General features: G+C 37.2%; 2 protein-coding genes across 2 annotated transcripts; one reads left to right on the top strand and one right to left on the bottom strand.

The window, feature by feature from the left end:
- Positions 1-1,957: 1,957 nt before the first annotated feature.
- Positions 1,958-4,048, bottom strand: LOC107569801 (rho-associated protein kinase 2-like). The gene is made up of 3 exons (XM_016255957.1): positions 4,005-4,048; positions 2,384-2,462; positions 1,958-2,248 (listed from the first exon to the last, which is right to left on the bottom strand). Exons 1-3 carry the CDS (start codon positions 4,046-4,048, stop codon positions 1,958-1,960), a joined length of 414 nt encoding a protein of 137 aa, XP_016111443.1.
- Positions 4,049-5,382: 1,334 nt separating this feature from the next.
- On the top strand, positions 5,383-19,876 carry LOC107569800 (polyhomeotic-like protein 2). Its single transcript, XM_016255956.1, has 14 exons — positions 5,383-5,436; positions 5,619-5,777; positions 5,871-5,948; positions 6,074-6,235; positions 6,899-7,048; positions 7,808-8,084; positions 10,153-10,260; positions 11,597-11,964; positions 12,055-12,248; positions 15,150-15,307; positions 15,551-15,671; positions 17,435-17,561; positions 17,668-17,944; positions 18,767-19,876. The coding sequence occupies exons 1-14, from the start codon at positions 5,383-5,385 to the stop codon at positions 18,925-18,927; spliced, it is 2,394 nt and encodes a 797-aa protein (XP_016111442.1). The 3' UTR covers positions 18,928-19,876.
- Positions 19,877-20,256: the final 380 nt, after the last annotated feature.

Here is a 20,256-nt window from a genome sequence, read left to right as displayed (position 1 = left end):
GCCTACATTTACGCGGATTTGTTCTTGGTCACGAATTTCCACAAATTCAATAATATTTAGGCATTGTTTCTTTTCCTAAATCCTCACCGTCTAACCCTCTAATTTCGCAGGTTTATTTTATTGTCAATCACTTTGTATCACTGTTTTCGCATCTCTAACTGTGATAAACATGCGGGAAGGGAAATTAAAGATTTCATGGCCATGAATTAAGAATTCGTTCGATGTATTAATTTGTTGCCTCATTTTAGTTAAATCATGGGTTATTTAAGGAACAAAATTAATGAAACATGGACAGTGGCCACAAATTAATAAGTCGTAGGAATTAATTAACAAGTTGTAGGAATGAATAGCCTATCCTTCCCCCGCAGTGTCCCGCAGCCCTGCAACATTCACCTAATTGTTTCAAATATGAAAGAATTATCTGGGGAAATGACTGTTACTACATTTCTATTGCTTTACATGTTGAAGAACTTTGTGTTGTTTGTATTTTATTGTACTTTTAAAGTTTAAATCACATTAAAAGCTTAATTTGTAATTATGAGTGAATGATGATGCATTTATATACCGTCACCGCTCGCACGTGTTTTGCGCACGAGCCGCACGCAGCCCAAAATTAAACGACTTAATCGACCATGATAGCTTTAATCGATTGCATCTCTTATCGACAATGAATCGATCATCAATTAATCGTTGACATCCCTATGTGTACAGTGCAACAGCAAATAGCTTTTTAACATTTTAGAGAAGTCAAGTTACCGAACAGGACCCCATGGCGATGCCAAAAAAACCCTAAACCAACCGACGGCTGACTGCATACAGTATATCTACTACAGTACATGGATCCATTCAGAATGACTAAACAGCAACATACACATGACAAATCAAAACATTATCGTGAATGTGTGTGGAAACAACATGAATGTACGGAAATGTCTGTGCCTGTGCATAAATACAATGTGCGATCTGTGCGTCAAGAGCACTCGTACACGCATTATTATAACGGACTCACACGTGCTTACTGAACGACTCATGTACGCCACCGCAATCGTCTTTACCTTGATTGCAGTCTTCATCCATCAAAACTTTACTAGCGAGACTGGTTATCAAGTCGAGAAACCGTAGTTTGCGTCTCATCTGGCCATATAGTGGTGGGATGTGTTGACATTCCGTTCAGTCTGTACTTCACACAGCGCGATGTACAGACTGAACGGAATGGGCTCGCGCTCTTCAGAGACAATCACAGAATATGACCGAGCTCGTGTTTAAAAGCAAAACACACTGGAATTAATAATTCACTGAAAACAACGCAAGTCTCTGTTCTCTCTGCAATCTGTGATGTAATCAGCCTGGTTTCCTTTATATTAGCGCTGTTTTGGACAGATTGTTTGAATGCATTAGCTTACTGGATCATTGGACTGAAAACTTTCCTGGAGTTTAGCCGCTTAAAATAATTTGATCGCAAGCAGAGAAGCAAAATTGGGTTAAGGGGTTAGAATAGAAATTGTGCTTCAGTAATTTTGCGTAAAATTATTTTAACACGTTAAGGATTGTGAAATTAATTGCATGCGTCCTGTACCAAATATTAAGTTCTATTTTTCTATTGTATCAAATACTTATTTCATGCAATAAAATGGAAATTAATTATTAAAAAATCTTACAATGTGATTTTCTGGATTTTTTTTTTTATTTTGTCTCTCACAGTTGAGGTGTACCTACGATGAAAATTACAGATCTCTCCATTCTTTGTAAGTGGGAAAACTTGAAAAATCGGCAGTGTATCAAATACTTATTTGCCCCACTGTACATATATATATACACACACACACACACACAATTTCATAGTACTTTTGCTCTCTCTAAAAGTAACTCTTACTTGAATAAATACTTTAGAACTGAAAAAATAATTTCTGAATATATCCCAGGTTTTCCAGGAGCCAGTGAACCCTTTTTTTACTCATTAAGGTAGTAAAGAAGAGAGCCCTTTCTCACCTCTGCAGGGAGCGATGACTTCCTCTTTCTTGTCCATGTGGTCTTTGTGGCACTTGATGTGGCATCGTCTGCATTCGAGAGCTGGAGGTGGTTTGAACATGTTCCACAGGGGTTTGGTACAGGCTTCACAGTTAGTGGGGAAGTGGTACAGGGTATGAATGAACTCATGACCCTTATGGCAAATGTAGCTGGACTTGTCTCCAGGAAGAGGTTCCAGTTCTTGCTCTTTCTTGCTCTCACCCTCATTAGCGTACAAGATCTGGGGGAAGCAATGATAAGCTATGAGTCCTTAGCTTACAGCCATTATTCTTAGGATTCAAATATGACTTTATAAAACTTCCCAGGTATTAGGTTCCCTGATACCCTGCCTGTGTTATCTGTGGTACCAATATACCTGGAATATTCTGGGGATCTCTTTGGCGTCAGCGCGATAGACATCCGTCTGGGTTACTGAACGCACATGGAAAAGTTTACTGTCAAGGGAATACCAGAGAAATTAAGATAATGACAAGACGACAGAAATGACTTAAGTCAGTCAAAAAGATAAAGGGCCATTTTTTTTTACACTGGGACAAAATTAATTTGTGTACTTTACAAATCCTCGTTTTGTACTTCTAATTAGTGACCGTTGTTTTGTTTTGATCTCTCCCCTGCGCTTCCGTGTGCGTCACTTCTGAGCGGCGCATGCACAGCGCTGACCTCATAGGTCATCAGCCCGGAACTGCTTCGGTCTACAACAGTGAGCGCAAGCTAGATTCAAGTGATTATTATGTTTTGAATATGGATATTTTTCTTACAAAAACGCATCGATTCGCTACAGAAGGCCTTTGTTCACCCCCCGGAGCCGTGTGAGACACTTTTTTTTTTATGGATGGGCAAATTTTATTTCAGTTCTTTTGGACTGAAGCAATGCAACGCCCGCTGAGTGCCATGAAACAGCTTGAAAGATCAAATACAATTTTTAATATAACTCCAACTGGATTTGTCTGAAAGAAGAAAGTCATATACACCTAGGATGACTTGAGGGTGAGTCATTTATGGGCTAATTTTCATTTTTGGGTGAACTAACTCTTTAATATCCTAATGATTCTTGGCATAAAAGAAAAATCGATAATTTTGACCCATTCAGTGTTTGTTTGGCTATTGCTACAAATATATCCCAGCGACTTAAGACTGGCTTTGTGGTCCAGGGTCACATATATGCATATATGTATGTTTGTGTGTGTGTGTGTATATATATATATATATATATATATATATATATATATATATATGAGCACAGTATGCAGTGAGGAGCATGCTAGTATGTCATTGAGAACACACCAAAGTTAACTTGTGCAAAAGCCAGCATCTACGCTTTTGTACAATGTTTAATAATATTCTAATTCTGTAACCATGTTCTCAGATATCCCTATGGCCCTTCCATTAATGCATATTAATGAGGCTCAGGACTTATATTTAGATTATCTAATTACAATGCCCAAGTCCATTAGGTTTTTGGAGCGCAGGAAATGGCTTGGGGGAGGGCTCATTGATATTAGACCATCTCTTGGTGTAATAACAGACCTGGAAAGGGGGTAGGCATAATGGTTTGTTGTGGATAAAGAGGGGGCGATTCAGGGTAGATAGGGAGGGGGTTAAGAGTGTGTGGGGTTAGTGGTTCTCAACCACATGTGTGCGAGTAATTAAATGAGTATAATTGAAACCACACTTCTCCTCTAAAGCTACCCCCCCCGTCCCAACACTCGTTCCCTTTCTGTCCCCCATCTCAATCCCATTACCACTTTCTGTCCCTGAATAACAAACCCCAAAAGACAGAGAGACAGAAAGAAAAGGAGAGAAGTCATTTAAACAGCAGTGCCTCTGGCGATTCCAGTGATGAGATTTAGATGGGTGAACCCTCAGCCAAGGCACCTATTTTTCATTTATTAGCCTCGATTATATGCTTAATGTTTGTATCATGGGATGAACAGACATATGATTCTCTTGTCATACTTATGATATTCATGTCTAACCTTAAAGAATGTTTCAGATTCAAAACAAGCTCTGTCCACTGCATCCTTGACATGCTGTTGATTATCACAGAAAATTATTTCATCTCGGTCTAAAAACATGCATCATGTTTACAGAATGCACTTATAATGGAAGTTTATGCAAAAACACATTTTACTCCACCCCAAAATGAAAATTTTGTCATTAATCACTTACCCCCAATGTCGTTCCAAACTTGTAAAAGCTTTGTTCGTCTTCGGAACACAATTTAAGATATTTTGGATGAAAACCGGGAGGCTTGTGACTGTCCCATTGACTGCCAAGTAAATTACACCGTCAAGGTCCAGAAAAGTATGAAAAGCATTGTCAGAATAGTACATCTGCCATCAGTGGTTCAACCATAACGTTATGAAGCGACGAGAATACATTTTGTACGCGAAGAAAACAAAAATAACGACTTTATTGAACAATTCGTCTCCTCTGTCTGTCCGCATCACCGTAGCACCATTTTGGAGAATATGAGCCGAACGCAGGCAGCTTACGCTCTTCTGTGTCAGCCACGTCACAAGGAAGGTTGAATAAAGTCGTTATTTTTGTTTTTTCCGCGTACAAAAAGTATTCATCCAAAATATCTTAAATTGTGTTCTGAAGACGAACGAAGCTTCTATGGGTTTGGAACGACATGGGGGTAAGTGATTAATGAAAAAAAATTCATTTTGGGGTGGAGTATCCCTTTAAGTCTCTTATTTATCTGATCAAAATACATTAAATAGTAATGCTGTGAAATCTTATTTAAATTTAAAATAACTTTTCTCTTGAATATATTTTAAAATGCAATTTTTTCCTGTGATGCAAAGCTTAATTTTCAACATCATTACTCCAGGCTTCAGTGTCACATAATCCTTTAGAAATCATTCTAATATGCTGATTTGCTGCTCAAGAAATAATAATTATTATCAATGCTGAAAATAGTTGTGCTGCTTCCTATTTTTATGGAAACTGTGGTACTTTTTTTTCAGGATTCTGATGAATAGCGTTTGAAAGAAAAGCTTTTACTTGAAATGGAAATATTTTGACAGTAGAAATGTCTTTACTGTCACTTTTGATTAATTGAATGCAGTCTTACTGAAATATATCAACATCTTTCAAAAAAATAAATAAATACTGATCCTAAACTACATATATATAGACACAAAAGTGCAGTGCTTTGCCAACTTAAAGCTTAAACTTGAAATTATTGCCTGTGGTTATAACAGCATGTTGAAAAAGCTTGACTTGTATTGAACCAAAATAATTTCTTTAATCTTTCTGTATAAAAGCAGACTGAACCAAAAGAGTAAAGTTTTGTTGATGCAAGTATTGTTTGACAACCTTTAACGTGGTTCTGTATCGCATATTGACATGGGCAACTGTTCTGACTCGATGTGTAATCCATCTTCCATGGCCGTTCTTATGGTTGTAACGGGACACTGCTGAGGAAAAGGTTTACTGAAATGTAACAATCAAATTCTGTGTCCGGGATGAACTCAAATGCAATTATAATGTAATTTACAGAAAAGTACAGTATGCGAATGAAGTGATGTTTACATTTCAGGCTACCAGCTTGGACCTTTCTTTTCTGTCTCTCTTGGGGGTAGGTGATCCAGCAGGCTCTACATAGGCAGCCCAGCACAGCAGCGCAGTACCTGCAGCAGATGTATGCAGCTCAACAGCAGCATCTGATGCTGCAAACGGCAGCTCTACAGCAGCAGCACCTCAGCACAGCACAGCTCCAGAGCCTCGCAGCAGTGCAGCAGGTCAGTTAGCATCCAGTCTCCTACAGCAAGACAGAAGCATAATACACCCAAATACCCTTACACTCTCGGTCGGTCATGGTTTCTTCCTCTCAGGCCAGTTTAGCAGCCGGCAGGCAGAGTTCGAACCAGAATGGGACCTTGTCTACCCAGAGCGGGTCATCACAGACCACAGTAAGCTATTATTTGGATGCAGCTACTGAAAACAAGCATATTATAATCACATCAATATCTTAGTTTGCATGTGACATAACATTCAGGCTCCTCATGTCACAACTCTGTCTCTCTTATTCCCACAGATTAATTTAACCACGTCCCCTGCTGCTGCTCAGCTGCTCAGTCGTGCACAGAGCGTAAACTCCACCCCCTCTGGGATATCCCAGCAAGCTGTGTTGCTAGGCAACGCCACAGGCTCCACCCTGACAGCCAGCCAAGCTCAAATGTACCTGCGGGCCCAGATGGTGAGCACACCTGTATAACCACAAACACAAGAGTCTTTCATGCTTGTGAAGCTGCTTTCTATATTAAATATATATTTAGGAGTGAAACACTGACTCTTAATCAGTCATTGCTTTCTTGCTGAATGCCAGAAAGAAATAGGACGAATTCAGCTAAATTAGGCAACTGATAATGTAAACAACATTTGACCCTTTAGTTTATTTTTATTCTTTTAAGCAATATATCACAGATAAAGCACTAACAATACTATTTACAGTTAAAGTTGTAATACGTTTAATGTATTGTCTAGATCAGTGTTTCCCAACCGGGGTGCCATGTAAAAAAAAAAATAAAAAAAAAAGGTTAGGAAACACTGGTCTAGATAATTACTCCAAACGTTTTCAATGTATAGCTCTTTTATAACATCAAAACGGCCCAAAATGAAAATAAATATGCAACTATTCAAATTTGCAGAATAATGGCGTGAACAATAGTTAAAATAAGCATAACCCATGTTTTTACTGTTGTACTCTAATGCCATGGTTGTAGTCTAAACATGGTTCTGCATTCTGGTTATACTGCAAACTGGTTAATACTGGTTAGATCATTCTAGATCAACCAGAGTATGATGGAGAGCTTCCTGAGAATGTGATATTAATGAGAATCTTTATGTGTGATTATTTTAGGCTCAGCAGAGTAATCTTGTGCATGTAGCCAGGAGTCTGGGCCGAGCCGTCCCTCTGTCCCCTCAGCTGATCCTGGCTCCTACAGCTACAGTAACTGCTCTACAGTCTGACACTAATACAGCCAATAACACACAGTCTGTCTCTGCACAGGTACACACACATGCTGAGATACACTTCTGTAATATATGCACATCCAAAAGTACCCATGATTGCACAAACATTTTTTATTTGCATTCATGAATATGCTGTTTAAAACAATTCTCTTCATGAAGCATTCATAAAATATAGGATTACTTGGTATTTCGATTATAATTTGGAACATTTATTGTACATGTATTCATTCAGCAGACTCTCTTATCTAGAAATACTTTAAGGAATCAATCCTAAAAGATTCTAAAAATAATTTTATAGGTTACCAATACAGCACAACACAATTTATATTTTGATATTTTAGAAAACCCTGATATGTTTGTTAATAGGATAAAATGCTCTATCCGTGACATCAGAAGGAAGCCTGTAGCACCCCTCTATGATGTCCAAAGCAATACTATTAATAATATTACTAATTACTAATAATACAAATGAATAATACCATAAATATTCCATTATTTAATAATAATAATAATAAATAGCATAGGAATAGGGATAAATTGAATTATTTTTTAAAAAGCCAGTTTATCCAGTAGTTCATTCGTTAAAGATTCTTATTTGATCACATTAGGATTAGGACCATCATGATTGGCTCCGAATTCTAATAAATATTCCAATAGGAATAGTGTGCACATTACTTTAGGGTCTTTAGCCTAGGTAATTCTATGCAAAATATTACTTTTTAAATACGACAACTCAAATATCTTTTAATGTATTTCAATAAAAAAAGGTTTACTGGTGAATTTATGACTTTCACAGGTGCAGAACCTTGCCCTGCGCAACCAGCAGGGGGCGTCTTCCACCTCTCAGTCCTCAGGCCTGCAGGCACTGAGTTTAAAGCAGACCCCCATCTCCATTCAGCCCACCCCACTCATCAAAACACCCAGCCAGAGTGCTTCCAGTTCAGACACTGGGAAAAGCAATGTGAACACTGCTTCCGCGGATGGAGTGAAGAAGGGAGAGGAAGGGCAAACAGAGATGAAAGCAGTTAACATGAGTCGTAATGTTTCCTCGTCACATCCCTTACTCGCACCAGGTAAACTCAGACCCCATATGGCCTATAGTGCCGCTAAAAATATTACAACACTTGTGCAACTGCAAATGATGGTAGAACTTTTCTAAGAACCATTTCACTTTTCTGAGGCATTTTTTGCAATGAGTGTTTTTAGTGGATTTAAGAAGTCTCAATTTCACACAGCGTGTCCTCCACAAAGATGCTCAACAAATACAGTTACTTCTAGTATCGTCTCTTACTTTGGCTTATATTTGAGCTAGTAATGTTGTCATCAACAACCTTTTATCCAAAGTGGTCCAGAAATTGTTGTGTGTGTGCACATTTGGTCTTTAAACAAACTGAAAGGTTAATTTCAACAGAAATGTTTTCTGACATGTGCACTCTTATAAGCTCCCGCTTCACTTGTCTGTCCCTCATGTCAACACTAAGTACCAAACAAAATAGAAATGCACCCAAGGCTACATTTGTTCTACATGGCTTAAGCTCAAGTGCATTAATGCATATGTGGTCTTTGAAGGGCACGCACTTTCTCAGAGGAGTCTTTCAGTGTACGTCAACATCTGACATCTGCCATCCATCATTCCAGTGGTCTCCAATCATAACAGCTCACACAGGGCAATTATCCTGCACACTTAGAAGCAGGTACTTGGGCGTGTCGAGGCTGGTAGAGACTTTGCTATGTGTTTGGTTATGCCTTGGTAGAAAATTTTAAAAAGGGCTCAGATTTTTGTTTACAAAAAAAAAAAGAATCTTATAGGGTAGCTCCAGGGTTCAATATTAGCACCAGGCAAGTGCCAAAATAAGTAAAAAAATAGGAGTTTTGTTTGACCAAATTAAAAAAAGAAAAGAAAAAATACTTTTCCACATCAGGTCCAAGAATAAAGAGGGGAAAAAAGAAAAATTGACAAAAATATTCGATATTAAAAAAAATAAACACCTTTCACATTCCAGAAAAGAAGAACTCTGGAATAAAAGTATTTATAAATACTTATGATTGATGGTTGTGATCAAATAAAGACAACTGGCTATTTAAAAGAGGTAAATGTGTAATGAAACCGTGCTTCTCTTTACTGTAGCTACATTTGTGCATTAATATAAACTCGCTTCATTTCAGTTTCTCATTAGAGCTGCATTTCTATTCTTTTACATCATTTGCAGGTGTACGGTTTATGCCACTGTTTATGTACACAAATACCAGAATGAATGAAGCTTAAACAATTTGATTGAACAAGTGTGTTTGAGAGGGTCCAACTGAGCCTCAGTTGAAAGGAAAGGTAAAAAGCCACCTGACATGTGTTGGGATGTAGTTTCCACGGCAGCGTGCTCCAGAGAGCTGATGTGATGCCTGTTATGATGCATGGTTTTCCCCTTGTGCATTAATGATATTCCCAAATCTGGAAACCCGTCCTGGATTATTCTCTTAGATGAATTGTTCAGTTTACTTTTAAGAAATGTCCTAATGTTATTAAAATCTGAATATTAGATTACAAATCATGTGTATGTGGATACTAGAAAGAGTCTGGACTGGAGATTTTGATAAAAAGTCTTACTATTTGCATAAACATTATGTCTTGAGAATATGATTCCCAACTGATTGTTGGATTTCACTCCTTGTTTTTGTTCTGTAGGAACAGTCAAAACAGCTTGTTTTGAAGTTGAATGTACTCTCCATTTTATTTTTGTAACAAATGATTGAAACTATTCTTTTGGGAACAACCATGCACCAGAGGGCTTGTTAAAAGAAAGTAGGAAAGAAAAGAGCCACAGATATCAACTGCACTCAAACTGCTAAAGTAAAAATTACATGCACCCACATAGAAAAATCTTGCTCAAAAATTGCTTTTCATGGCTCAGGAAACGTACTGGAGTTAAACTGAGCACAGTCTGAGACACTGATCACTTCTGAGAGCCTAGAGGAGACAGGTCTTTATCTGGGATCTTTATCTCAGGAAAAGTGTTTCTCTATTCACAAGACGCATGAGATTTCAGAGATCTGATTAAGCCCAACATGAGAAAATATACATATTGTATGTCTTCAAGCATATATGTCATTGTTTTAATGTGTTATGTGTTGTGGCTTTGCATATAGCTGAACGTTCAACAGGAAATTTCGGGGTTTTCCAGGGTTGCGCTCGGCAGGGAATAACTCATCAACTCCTTATTCTGAACATCCGGGAGAAAGAAAGAGTGAGAGAAAGTGAGCACAGAGGATTGAGTCATCTGAACACACCATCCCACACCATTCACATTAAGATGGAAGAACATTCCCACACTTAACCTATTCTGTTTGCTATTAACAGTTTTAAAGAAAGAATGTATTTGTTCCTGACTTCTGCTTCATATATCCTGTGTGCATTTCATGTGACAGAACACACAAGCGTATATATATATATATATATATATATATAAACATAAAAACCACATGCTAGCTAACTTTCCAACCAGTTAGACTTCAGATTCTTCTACCACTCATAAACTTTTGAGGTTGTGATCTCAACGTGCCCAACTCTTAAGGTTTTGTGTGCTTGAATGTTCTCCTGCGGAGTTAAAATTAAATTTTAACACAGTTTCCTGCAAGTCAAACACCTAATCACAGTTTTAAAACTCATCCAGTTTCCAATGTTGTAGTCCTGAATACAGAAGTTGTATTGGAAAACCTAAGCACAGAGAACGAATGTTATTAGATACAGCAAAAAAAGAAACTAAACAACAACTTTCCAACCAGTTAGACTTCAGATTCTTCTACCACTCATAAACTTTTGAGGTTGTGATCTCAACGTGCCCAACTCTTAAGGTTTTGTGTGCTTGAATGTTCTCCTGCGGAGTTAAAATTAAATTTTAACACAGTTTCCTGCAAGTCCTCCAGTCAAACACCTAATCACAGTTTTAAAACTCATCCAGTTTCCAATGTTGTAGTCCTGAATACAGAAGTTGTATTGGAAAACCTAAGCACAGAGAACGAATGTTATTAGATACAGCAAAAAAAGAAACTAAACAACAAAAAAAATCTAAAATAAAACTAAATTTGTTGAGATGTAGTCAAGGTTCCCACACATTTGACTCAATGAATTGCCATGACTTTTCCATGTACTTTCCATGTTTATGATTTCTTGGATAAATATTTTAAAGAGTCATTTATATTCAGACCGTTTCACCACTGAATCAATCAGATGGATTTGTGAACTGGTTCAAAACAGATTCATTGACAATGAATTTGCTTACAAATAATTCACTAATGGCTTGCAATGTTACTTTAACAAGAGCATTATTAAATTGAGAAAAAAAAATGAGAGCATACGGATTATAACTTTTAAAGTTTCCAGGGCTAGAAAGCACAATTTTTTAATTCCCATGACTGAGGGAAACCTGTGCAGTTTAGGAATTTACCCATGCCAACTTGAAAGAACATTGTCCAAATTTATGAAATTCCATGTATCTGTTACTGCCGTTTTATATTTGCAACTGTCAGTTTAATGTGTAGTCATGTGAAACAGTATGTAATAGTAAGTGTTTGTCTGTGGTTTCTTTTCCAGCATATGCCCAAATCCAGCCGCAGGCCCTGATTAAGCAGCAGCCACAGCAGTTTGTCATTCAACCCCAAGCCCCACCCACCTCAAGAACCCAGCCTCAGTTACTGCAGACCGTCTCGGTCCAGCCTCACCAACAGACAGCCTCACTGGCCATCCAGAGCTCCACCCAGACCTCATCAGTAGCAGGGATCATTCCGGTTTTGCCTAAACCAGCACTTCACAACCAAGGATCAGCTCAAAGTCAACAGGCCACCATCTTCCATTCAACTGTAAGCCACCATGCACTTGCACACACAGGCCTGGCCCATGCTAAAGCTCAACCGGTCCAACTGACAGCCATCAATCTCCAAATCCAACCAGCACAAAGCCAGGTAATGGACTCCCTTATTATTAGAGCCTTATTGTAGATTAAAGATCATGTATACAAATCAGAAGCAACTAACTACTTCTATACTATTTAGAGTTCAAGACTGGCTCAGGATGACAAGGAGAAGCCCACCTCTTTGGTGGTAAGAGAGCTTTGTCCCCCAGTACAAATGCAGCCAACCACTACGACCCAAGGCACTGACCCCCCTGAACAATCCAAAGCCGATACTGTTAACACTACATCTCAAACTCAAGGTACAGTGGACAAATTTTCACGTTTACAAGCATAGTTTCACAATCAAACAATGCAATCATAAAACATAATGATTACTAGGACACAAGATTCCATGAAAACACAATCATTTCACACTTTTTTTCCACGTATATACACACACACACACACTATTTATTTCACTTGGATCAAAATACAGTTACAACTATTCAACTAAATGCACAAACAAATCTGCCTGATGAATAAACCAACAATTAAGACGATATTCTGCACTTTGAATTCCCTCAATATTTTTTATACAAGTAAATAAAAAAAACAAAAACAAAATTTCCATCCCTAAGAAAAACACGGCAAGTCCGTGACACCTGCAAATATTTTATAATGGATATTCTAGAGAGATCAATAAAGACTGAATGTTGTACACTAACCAGTAAAACAAATGACCAAAATATTGGTGCCAAAACAATTGTATTATACATTTCAATGCGTTAAATAACAAAATATCAAAATAACAAAGATGAACAAATGTTACATTAACATTTGAGACAAGCACATTACCAAATACACTCTTAATTTTGAACAGTATATGCTATTTTAACAACTTTTTGTGCAGTGTTTTGCTTGAAATGTGTGCTTGTGCTACTTGACTTCAAACGACTGACTTCAGTGTGTTTTATATTTTCTTATCTAATGCAATGACATTCACACATTATTTATATGACAAGTGTCCAATACGAAGTGTCCAAATACTTTCTTTTGTATATATGCTTTAAGTGTCCAAATACATTCTTAAGGGCACTGTATCAAATACCACGCAGCTTGCAGGCGTTTGAGGAATTGAAGGATCACAGCTGCATTAAAATACAAGGCTTTCGACACCCACATGGTGAACCAGATTTGCCAAAGGAGGAGGTAGTAGGATGGGGGGGTGGCATGCAATTCCCACGTACAGTAATATGGACTAGAATTGACTCTGGGCCAGTCACATGACTGGCAGAAGGCACTAATCAGTCAGTAACTTGTTAAGAGACAAACTGGTTTTGGTCAAGGGTGCTTTCCTACCTTCAGATAATGCCCAACATAGCCTGCATAGAAGACACAACCGCTGCCACCAGCCAGTGAAAGATTCATTGAACCTCTACAGCGTCATGTGATCTGCCACTTGAGGCTGCTGCTGCCATCCCGGGAAAGACTGAACCGCCTCTCTGGCAGAGCTTGTGCAGTGCTTGTGCGTGGGAGTGGAGCACTAGAAAAGAAGCAGCGCACCCTGCGTGTTGCGTAGAATCGCACGCGTGGCGGAGTCTGGATATTCTGTCATTAATATAATCAGGCGTGTGGGAATGAGGCTGCCCCTGTGTTTTGAGGCGGAACTGAAGAGCGCCCCTGCGGGAAATGACTTTTCACTGCGCTTTGTCGGTAAGCTACATACAGTTTGTCTTGTGTTTTGGTTAGTGGGCTTAAAAGAAAAACGCAGTCGTCTCGAGGCGCGTTTCTTTGAACGGTGTAGACTTGACACGCTGTCTTAAAACGCGACGCAACTGACGCCAGTCTAGTGTCTAACGATGGCGTTTGCAGACTGAACGCAGTAAAAATACAACAACAAGAGAAATGTTTTTTTTTTGAGAGAGAGAGAGGTTTTAGACGCCTAATGATGGTGGCATGTTTCTTCAAGTAAGAGTTCGCACAAAATGAAGTCATTACTCACCCTGTTCCAACCTTATTTCCATTCTTCAGTGAACTTCTATGTCTTTTGACATCTTGTCCATACAGTGACGGTGCTTGCCATTACAAATACAATACAAATAGTCCGTATTCCGAAGTGATATGATAGCTTTGTGTGAGGAACGGACTAAAATTTTAGTCGTTATTGGCTGATAATTTCCCTCTGATAATGATAAGCTGATAATTGCTCTCAAATATCATTGGCAGTTGTGTCGAAATTAAAAATGGCGCTGTCGTACGCGCCGCTCTAATTGGACGTCATTGACGTCAAACGCCATTGATGCGTTTACGTGCACGTTCTTAAAGGGGTCATATGATGTTGCTAAAAAGAACATTATTTGGTGTAATGTAATGTGTTTATGCGGTTTAAGGTTAAAAAAAACACATTATTTTCCACATACTGTACATTATTGTTTCTCCTCTATGCCCGCCTTTCTGAAACGCGATTTCTAGTCGTGTAATTTTTTGGAAGACCAAACAAAGTAGTTTCGCTTTCACAACAAAACGCAGCGTCACACACGGCGGCCAAGAGAAAGGAAAAACTGAAATCGCATCATATGACCCCTTTAAACCAATTATGCTTAATAAGCAACAGTGCACGTGGTCATCTAAATGGTGACCCTTTTCTTGACTGATTTTGACATGATTTACATACAAACGTTGGCTGTCAGATGTTCTTCCTACAAAACGATTGCATAAACATTTCTCTTGTGTTTCAGCGTGTGAGAACGAGCCGTTTTAGGTAGGTGTGGCTGACTCTTAACTTTTATAAAGAATATCTCTTTGGATTTGAGACTTCAGTCTTTGCAACTTTACAGATCTTCTTTGTACACCAAGAGCTTGTACCACTCCAAAGAGAAAGGAAAAACTGAAATCGCATTATATGACCCCTTTAAACCAATTATGCTTAATAAGCCACAGTGCACGTGGTCATCTAAATGGTGACCCTTTTCTTGACTGATTTTGACATGATTTACATACAAACGTCGGCTGTCAGATGTTCTTCCTACAAAACGATTGCATATTATTATTATTATTATTATTATTCATTTATTTATTAATGACATTTATTATATTATAATGACATAATATTTATTTATTTTATGTTAGTGAATTGACATAATTTACAACACTGAACATCAGACTAAACTGTGGAAAAAATATTGTCTGTTGATCTGCTTATTCCAACATAACACAAGTGTCCACAGTGTTCCAGTGATGATCAGCCTGACATCATTATGTTTGTATACTGTACTGTCAGGTGGAGAGACCGCTGGTGCAAGCAGACAGCCCCAAGAAACCAGACACGCAGCTTCCCTCAGATCCAGAGAAAACGGCCAGCAGTAATTCCCTCAGTGCCACAAACTCCGACATGGAGGAGGCTGGACAAGAAGGTAGACATTTAATTTAGTAGATTCAAACAAATACTGCAGCTCATGGCTGCTTTTCTAAGATGCATGACCTTTTTAAGTGTCAGGGTAAAGTTTTGAAAGATTGGAAACCTGCATTGTTATGAACAAAGGAGCATCATTATGCATTAGTGATGAGGTGATAAGATATGGAATTTCCTGTAATCAAGGTGCAGCAAAACATATGCTTTTATAATTTATATATTATATTTTATAATTTTTCATTAGACACGAGGACTCCGGAGGAATCGGAGGAACCCAAGCTCACATGTGAGCTCTGTGGATGGGTCGATTTTGCCTACAAGTTCAAACGTTCAAAACGCTTCTGTTCCCTGGTCTGTGCTAAAAGGTTAGAGATTCAAAAGCATTTTATAAATGAAAATATTTATTTATTTTATTTATATATTTATTTAGTCATTTATTAGATGCTTTTATCCAAAGCGACTTACAAATGAGGACAACAGAAGCAATCAATTGTAGTATTAAAACAACTAAAAGCAGATCCCAAACTAAAAGCTGAAACTGTATAAATACTACTTATACACATTTTAAAAATAAAGAGATTAAATAAAAATGACAAATGCATACAACACAATTTCAAAACTTAACATTTAAATGAAAAACAAAAAAATAAAGCTAAAAACAATTCAAAATATTAAAGAACAAATGGTATAAGAGTATAATAATGATTCTAACATAACACTAAGCCAAACACAAAAACAACTACATGTGTGTATGTACAACCATACACACATACATATGTACTGTATATGTACATACACATTTAAAATGCAATATATATATTATTTCATTTCCATTTAGTTTGTTGAAGTATTAAAATAACTCAAATTAAATCAAACTAAAAACGTAATAAAAGACCTATACAGACATAATAAATTCAGACATAATGTAACTAAAATTAAAATAAATAACAAATACAAATAATACAAATCAAATGACAGTAGTTTATCAGTAATCCTAAAAAATAACACTGCCAAACACACATGCTAAAAAACAACAACTTACTAACACATAGTAAGAAATGGTTATAAAAAAGTGAAACCGAAGCAAAACAAGTAATAGGAAAGAGGAGAAATAAAAAGCGATATTATCCTTTGCCGGTGTCCTGCCCGGTGGAGTCGCACGGTAGATATATATATAGACCAATTTCGGTGTTTGCAAACAGTGATGACGTTTTTGGTGGGCGGAGCCTATCTGTTGGCAGAAAATTACAGTTTTAAATTAGCGGTCTATGGAAGCCATGGAATAAAATAATAAAAACGGTAACTGCGATTTTGTATTTCAAAATTCGGACTTTTTTCTTGCAATTCCGAGATTATATTTCACAATTCTGATAAGAAAAATCGACTCGTCATTCTCTCTTTTCCCCTCGGCTCAGAATCTTGTATATCAGAGTTTATATCCCACACTTCTGAATTTTTTTCCCCTCAGAATTGACAAACTCGCAATTGTTGAGTTAAATTGAGTTATAAAGTCCGAACTAGGAGATATAAACTTGGATTTGTGAGAAGAAAAAAAAAGTAAATGTTATAGGTTTAAATAGTTGGCTATATCATGCTGTAACTGTAGGGCTAATAAAGTATGTCCCCTATGAACTGCATATGTGAAGATTATGTAGACCTATTGTTTAAATCAAATTTATGCTTTAAAAGTAGGGTAATCATAGCAGGTTTCATCCATAGTCCGTCCGTTTAAACGTTTGCGTTTAGCGTCAAATGGCGTCTTTGACGACAGTATCCTATAAAAATAATTAGCATTCTGACATCCAAAGGCACAACAATACATTTTTTGTCTTATTCCATGGATTTTACCCATTTCCCTCCACTTGTTCCCAGTGTTTTTCTGCCACCACAATGCGCACGCATGTGATGTACATCTACTCCAAATTGGTCTATATAGAAATGCATGTTTAAACGAAGCTGCATGACACTTCAGGGTAATTTGGGTTCATTTAAGAAGTTATGATACTCAATGACTGAAATTATAGATATACTCATTCATTCAGCTGCCACCAAAATGATAACTAATAATATATTTTTGTGATATTGCAATATTTTTGTCTGTATGGTAATGTATAACACTTTTGAACAGATACAGTGTAAGTTGCACGAAGCGGGTTGGTCTGTTCCACCCCAACAGAACTAAAACAACCAATCAGATCAATCAGTGGAGAAGGAGGAGGTCTCATAGTCCCAGAGGCAGGGAGGCCAAAAAGCAGGTGAATAGCTACTTCAGTATAATGTGTTAGTGTTGCATTTCACAATGTTTTTGTATAAATATATAAAGTAAACCATGCTCATATTGTCTCGTTTAATCCCCCCCAGCGGCTCTCTGTATCTCAGCAATCTCAGGGAGAATCTATATCCTCACCTCTCCAATCTCAGCCTAGTCAAGGAGAGTCCAGTCCCTGTTCGGATATCTCCAGTTATGAGGATGCAACATCCCCCCTCTCCGCAGCCAGTTCTGGCCCAATCGTTTCTCAAGGTGGGGTCACTGTTAACGATCCCGAAGAGCTTCCTCTCCTCAGTCAGCACTTCCTGCCATGTGACCCCACCAAATGGAATGTGCAAGAGGTTTTTGAGTTCATTCGCTCTTTGCCAGGTAAGTTGCTTGTATCATTTGGGGTATATATATATATATATATATATTTCATACTATATTCCAAGTGCTCTAAAGACATTACTGTTTAAAAGTTTGGGTTCAGTACAAGTTTTCTTTAAGAAATTAATACTTTTATTCAGCAAGGATGCATTAAATTTATTAAAAGTGACAGTAAAGAATTTTACATTGTTTTACATTGTTAAAAAAACATCAGTTTCAAATAAATGTTGTTCTGTTGACCTTTCTATTCGGCAAAGAATCCTGAAAAAAATGTATCATGTTTTTCACAAAAATGTTAAGCAGCACAACTGTTTTCAACAGTGATAATAACAGGAAATGTTTCTTGAGCAGCAAATCAGCATATTAGAATGATTTCTGAAGGATCACGTGACACTGAATACCGGAGCAATGATGCATCACAGGAATAAATTATATTTTAAAATATCTTAAAACAGAAAAAAGTTATTTTAAACTGTAATAACATTTCTCAATATTGCTGTTTTTACTGAATTTTTAATCAAATAAATACAGCCTTAGTGAGCAAAAGAGACTCATTACAAAAACATCTTACCAACCCCAAACTTTAGAACAGTAGTGTGTGTGTGTATATGTATATGTATATATGTATATATATACAGACATGCACAAGCACTTGATATGATATTCTGTTGTTAAATATTACAATATAATATATTATAATGATGGGGGGAAAAATGGAAAGTTATGATGAAAATCAGATTTTTTTTTTCAACAATAAATTACTGTGAATTTATTTACAATTATGCTGTTTAATGGGGCAAATTTTTGTGACTTCACAATTAGGTTGCCAGGAGATTGCAGATGAGTTCCGTGTTCAGGAGATCGATGGACAGGCCATGCTGCTACTGAAGGAAGATCATCTAATGAGTGCCATGAATATTAAATTAGGACCCGCCCTCAAGATCTTCGCTCGCATAAACATGCTGAAAGATTCCAAGCCTTGAAAAGGCTGTGTGAGTGTGTGTGTGTGTCCTCTGATGTCACTGACCTTGACCTAGTGACCACAGCACCCCAACTGCACTACAACATTTTTAAAATAATTAATAACTAAACATTTCATACATATTGGGGCTAAAGCCTAAAACTGCACCTCCTCAAGAAAAGACCTGAAATAAAGTCAGCTGAAACAGAAAATGACCCGACTACCTATGAAAAAGTGCATAAATAGTGACTTTATACCAAATGGAAGACATTATGAAACAGTGATTTGGAATTCTGACTGGGTTTCACAGATCACTGGACTTAACTAGTAGTATCGGTGCTTAGAAGAAATCTTTGGATAATTTACGTGTAACAGTGCAGTCCAACCTGAACTAAAATTATCATGTGGTTTCACAATCCCACATCTCGGCTCAGATGTCTCTGGATTGTACATTTGTTGTTTTCAGGTATGATTTTGTCTTATTGTACATGCCAGATGCTTTTGTACAGTCAAATATGTTTAAGTAAATTATTCTTACCTTTGTGAGTATTTGTAACAGAGCTGAATCACAACAAACTGGTGCTATTTCACTCTCGCATTTACTTTAAGACTTGAATAACAGAAGCACAGTAACAGAATATTCAACTTTAAACCCGAAAACCAACCTGTAGAAAGGGATCCAGTCTGAAAAATTCCTGTCAACAGCGCCTTATTCAATGTGTGTCTGTACAGACACTGGTTTTGAGATGCACATTAAATTGTATTTGTCTTGGATATTGGGAATGCCACTGTTTGGTTTTAATTGTGCCCAGATTTGTTATTGTATGTTGCTAGAAAGGATTGTGATGATGAAGTGTGTTTTTTGTACAATGCTTTGTGAAATGCCTGTATTTATCAATGAAATTTGTAATATAACATTTTTAATGAAGGATTTTCATGTCAACTTGTTTAATTTTCTGAGCCTATATCACATTTTGTCTGCACAGCTTCATTTATTAGTGTATTTATTCCGCACTTAATTTTTTATTGCATTGTTTTAGATAATATACCCAACAAAGCCTGAAAACGAATATATCGTTTTGCCCTTTAAAACCCTAACAAACTTAGTTTTGCGAAACATTCTGTTCTATTTTTCTTTAAATAAAATGCCACCCAGTTTGACATTTATCTCTTTTAAACTCTAGCACGAGTGTTCATATATTTTTGGGGCCGCTCTTATTGTTTACTTCAATAAAACATCACTAGGTGGCACACGTGCATTTCTAACCCAAACTAACATATTTTCAACATTTAGGATGACTTTTAGAGTGATTATGTATCTAACTCGACCCTGATACTACAAAAACTTTTC

The sequence above is a fragment of the Sinocyclocheilus grahami genome, unplaced genomic scaffold (genome assembly GCF_001515645.1).
Source record: "Sinocyclocheilus grahami isolate Dianchi unplaced genomic scaffold, SAMN03320097.WGS_v1.1 scaffold1382.1, whole genome shotgun sequence".
Classification (NCBI taxonomy): Eukaryota; Metazoa; Chordata; class Actinopteri; order Cypriniformes; family Cyprinidae; genus Sinocyclocheilus; species Sinocyclocheilus grahami.
Note: the sequence above shows the minus strand (reverse complement) of the source record. Positions and strands in the feature narration are given on the sequence as shown.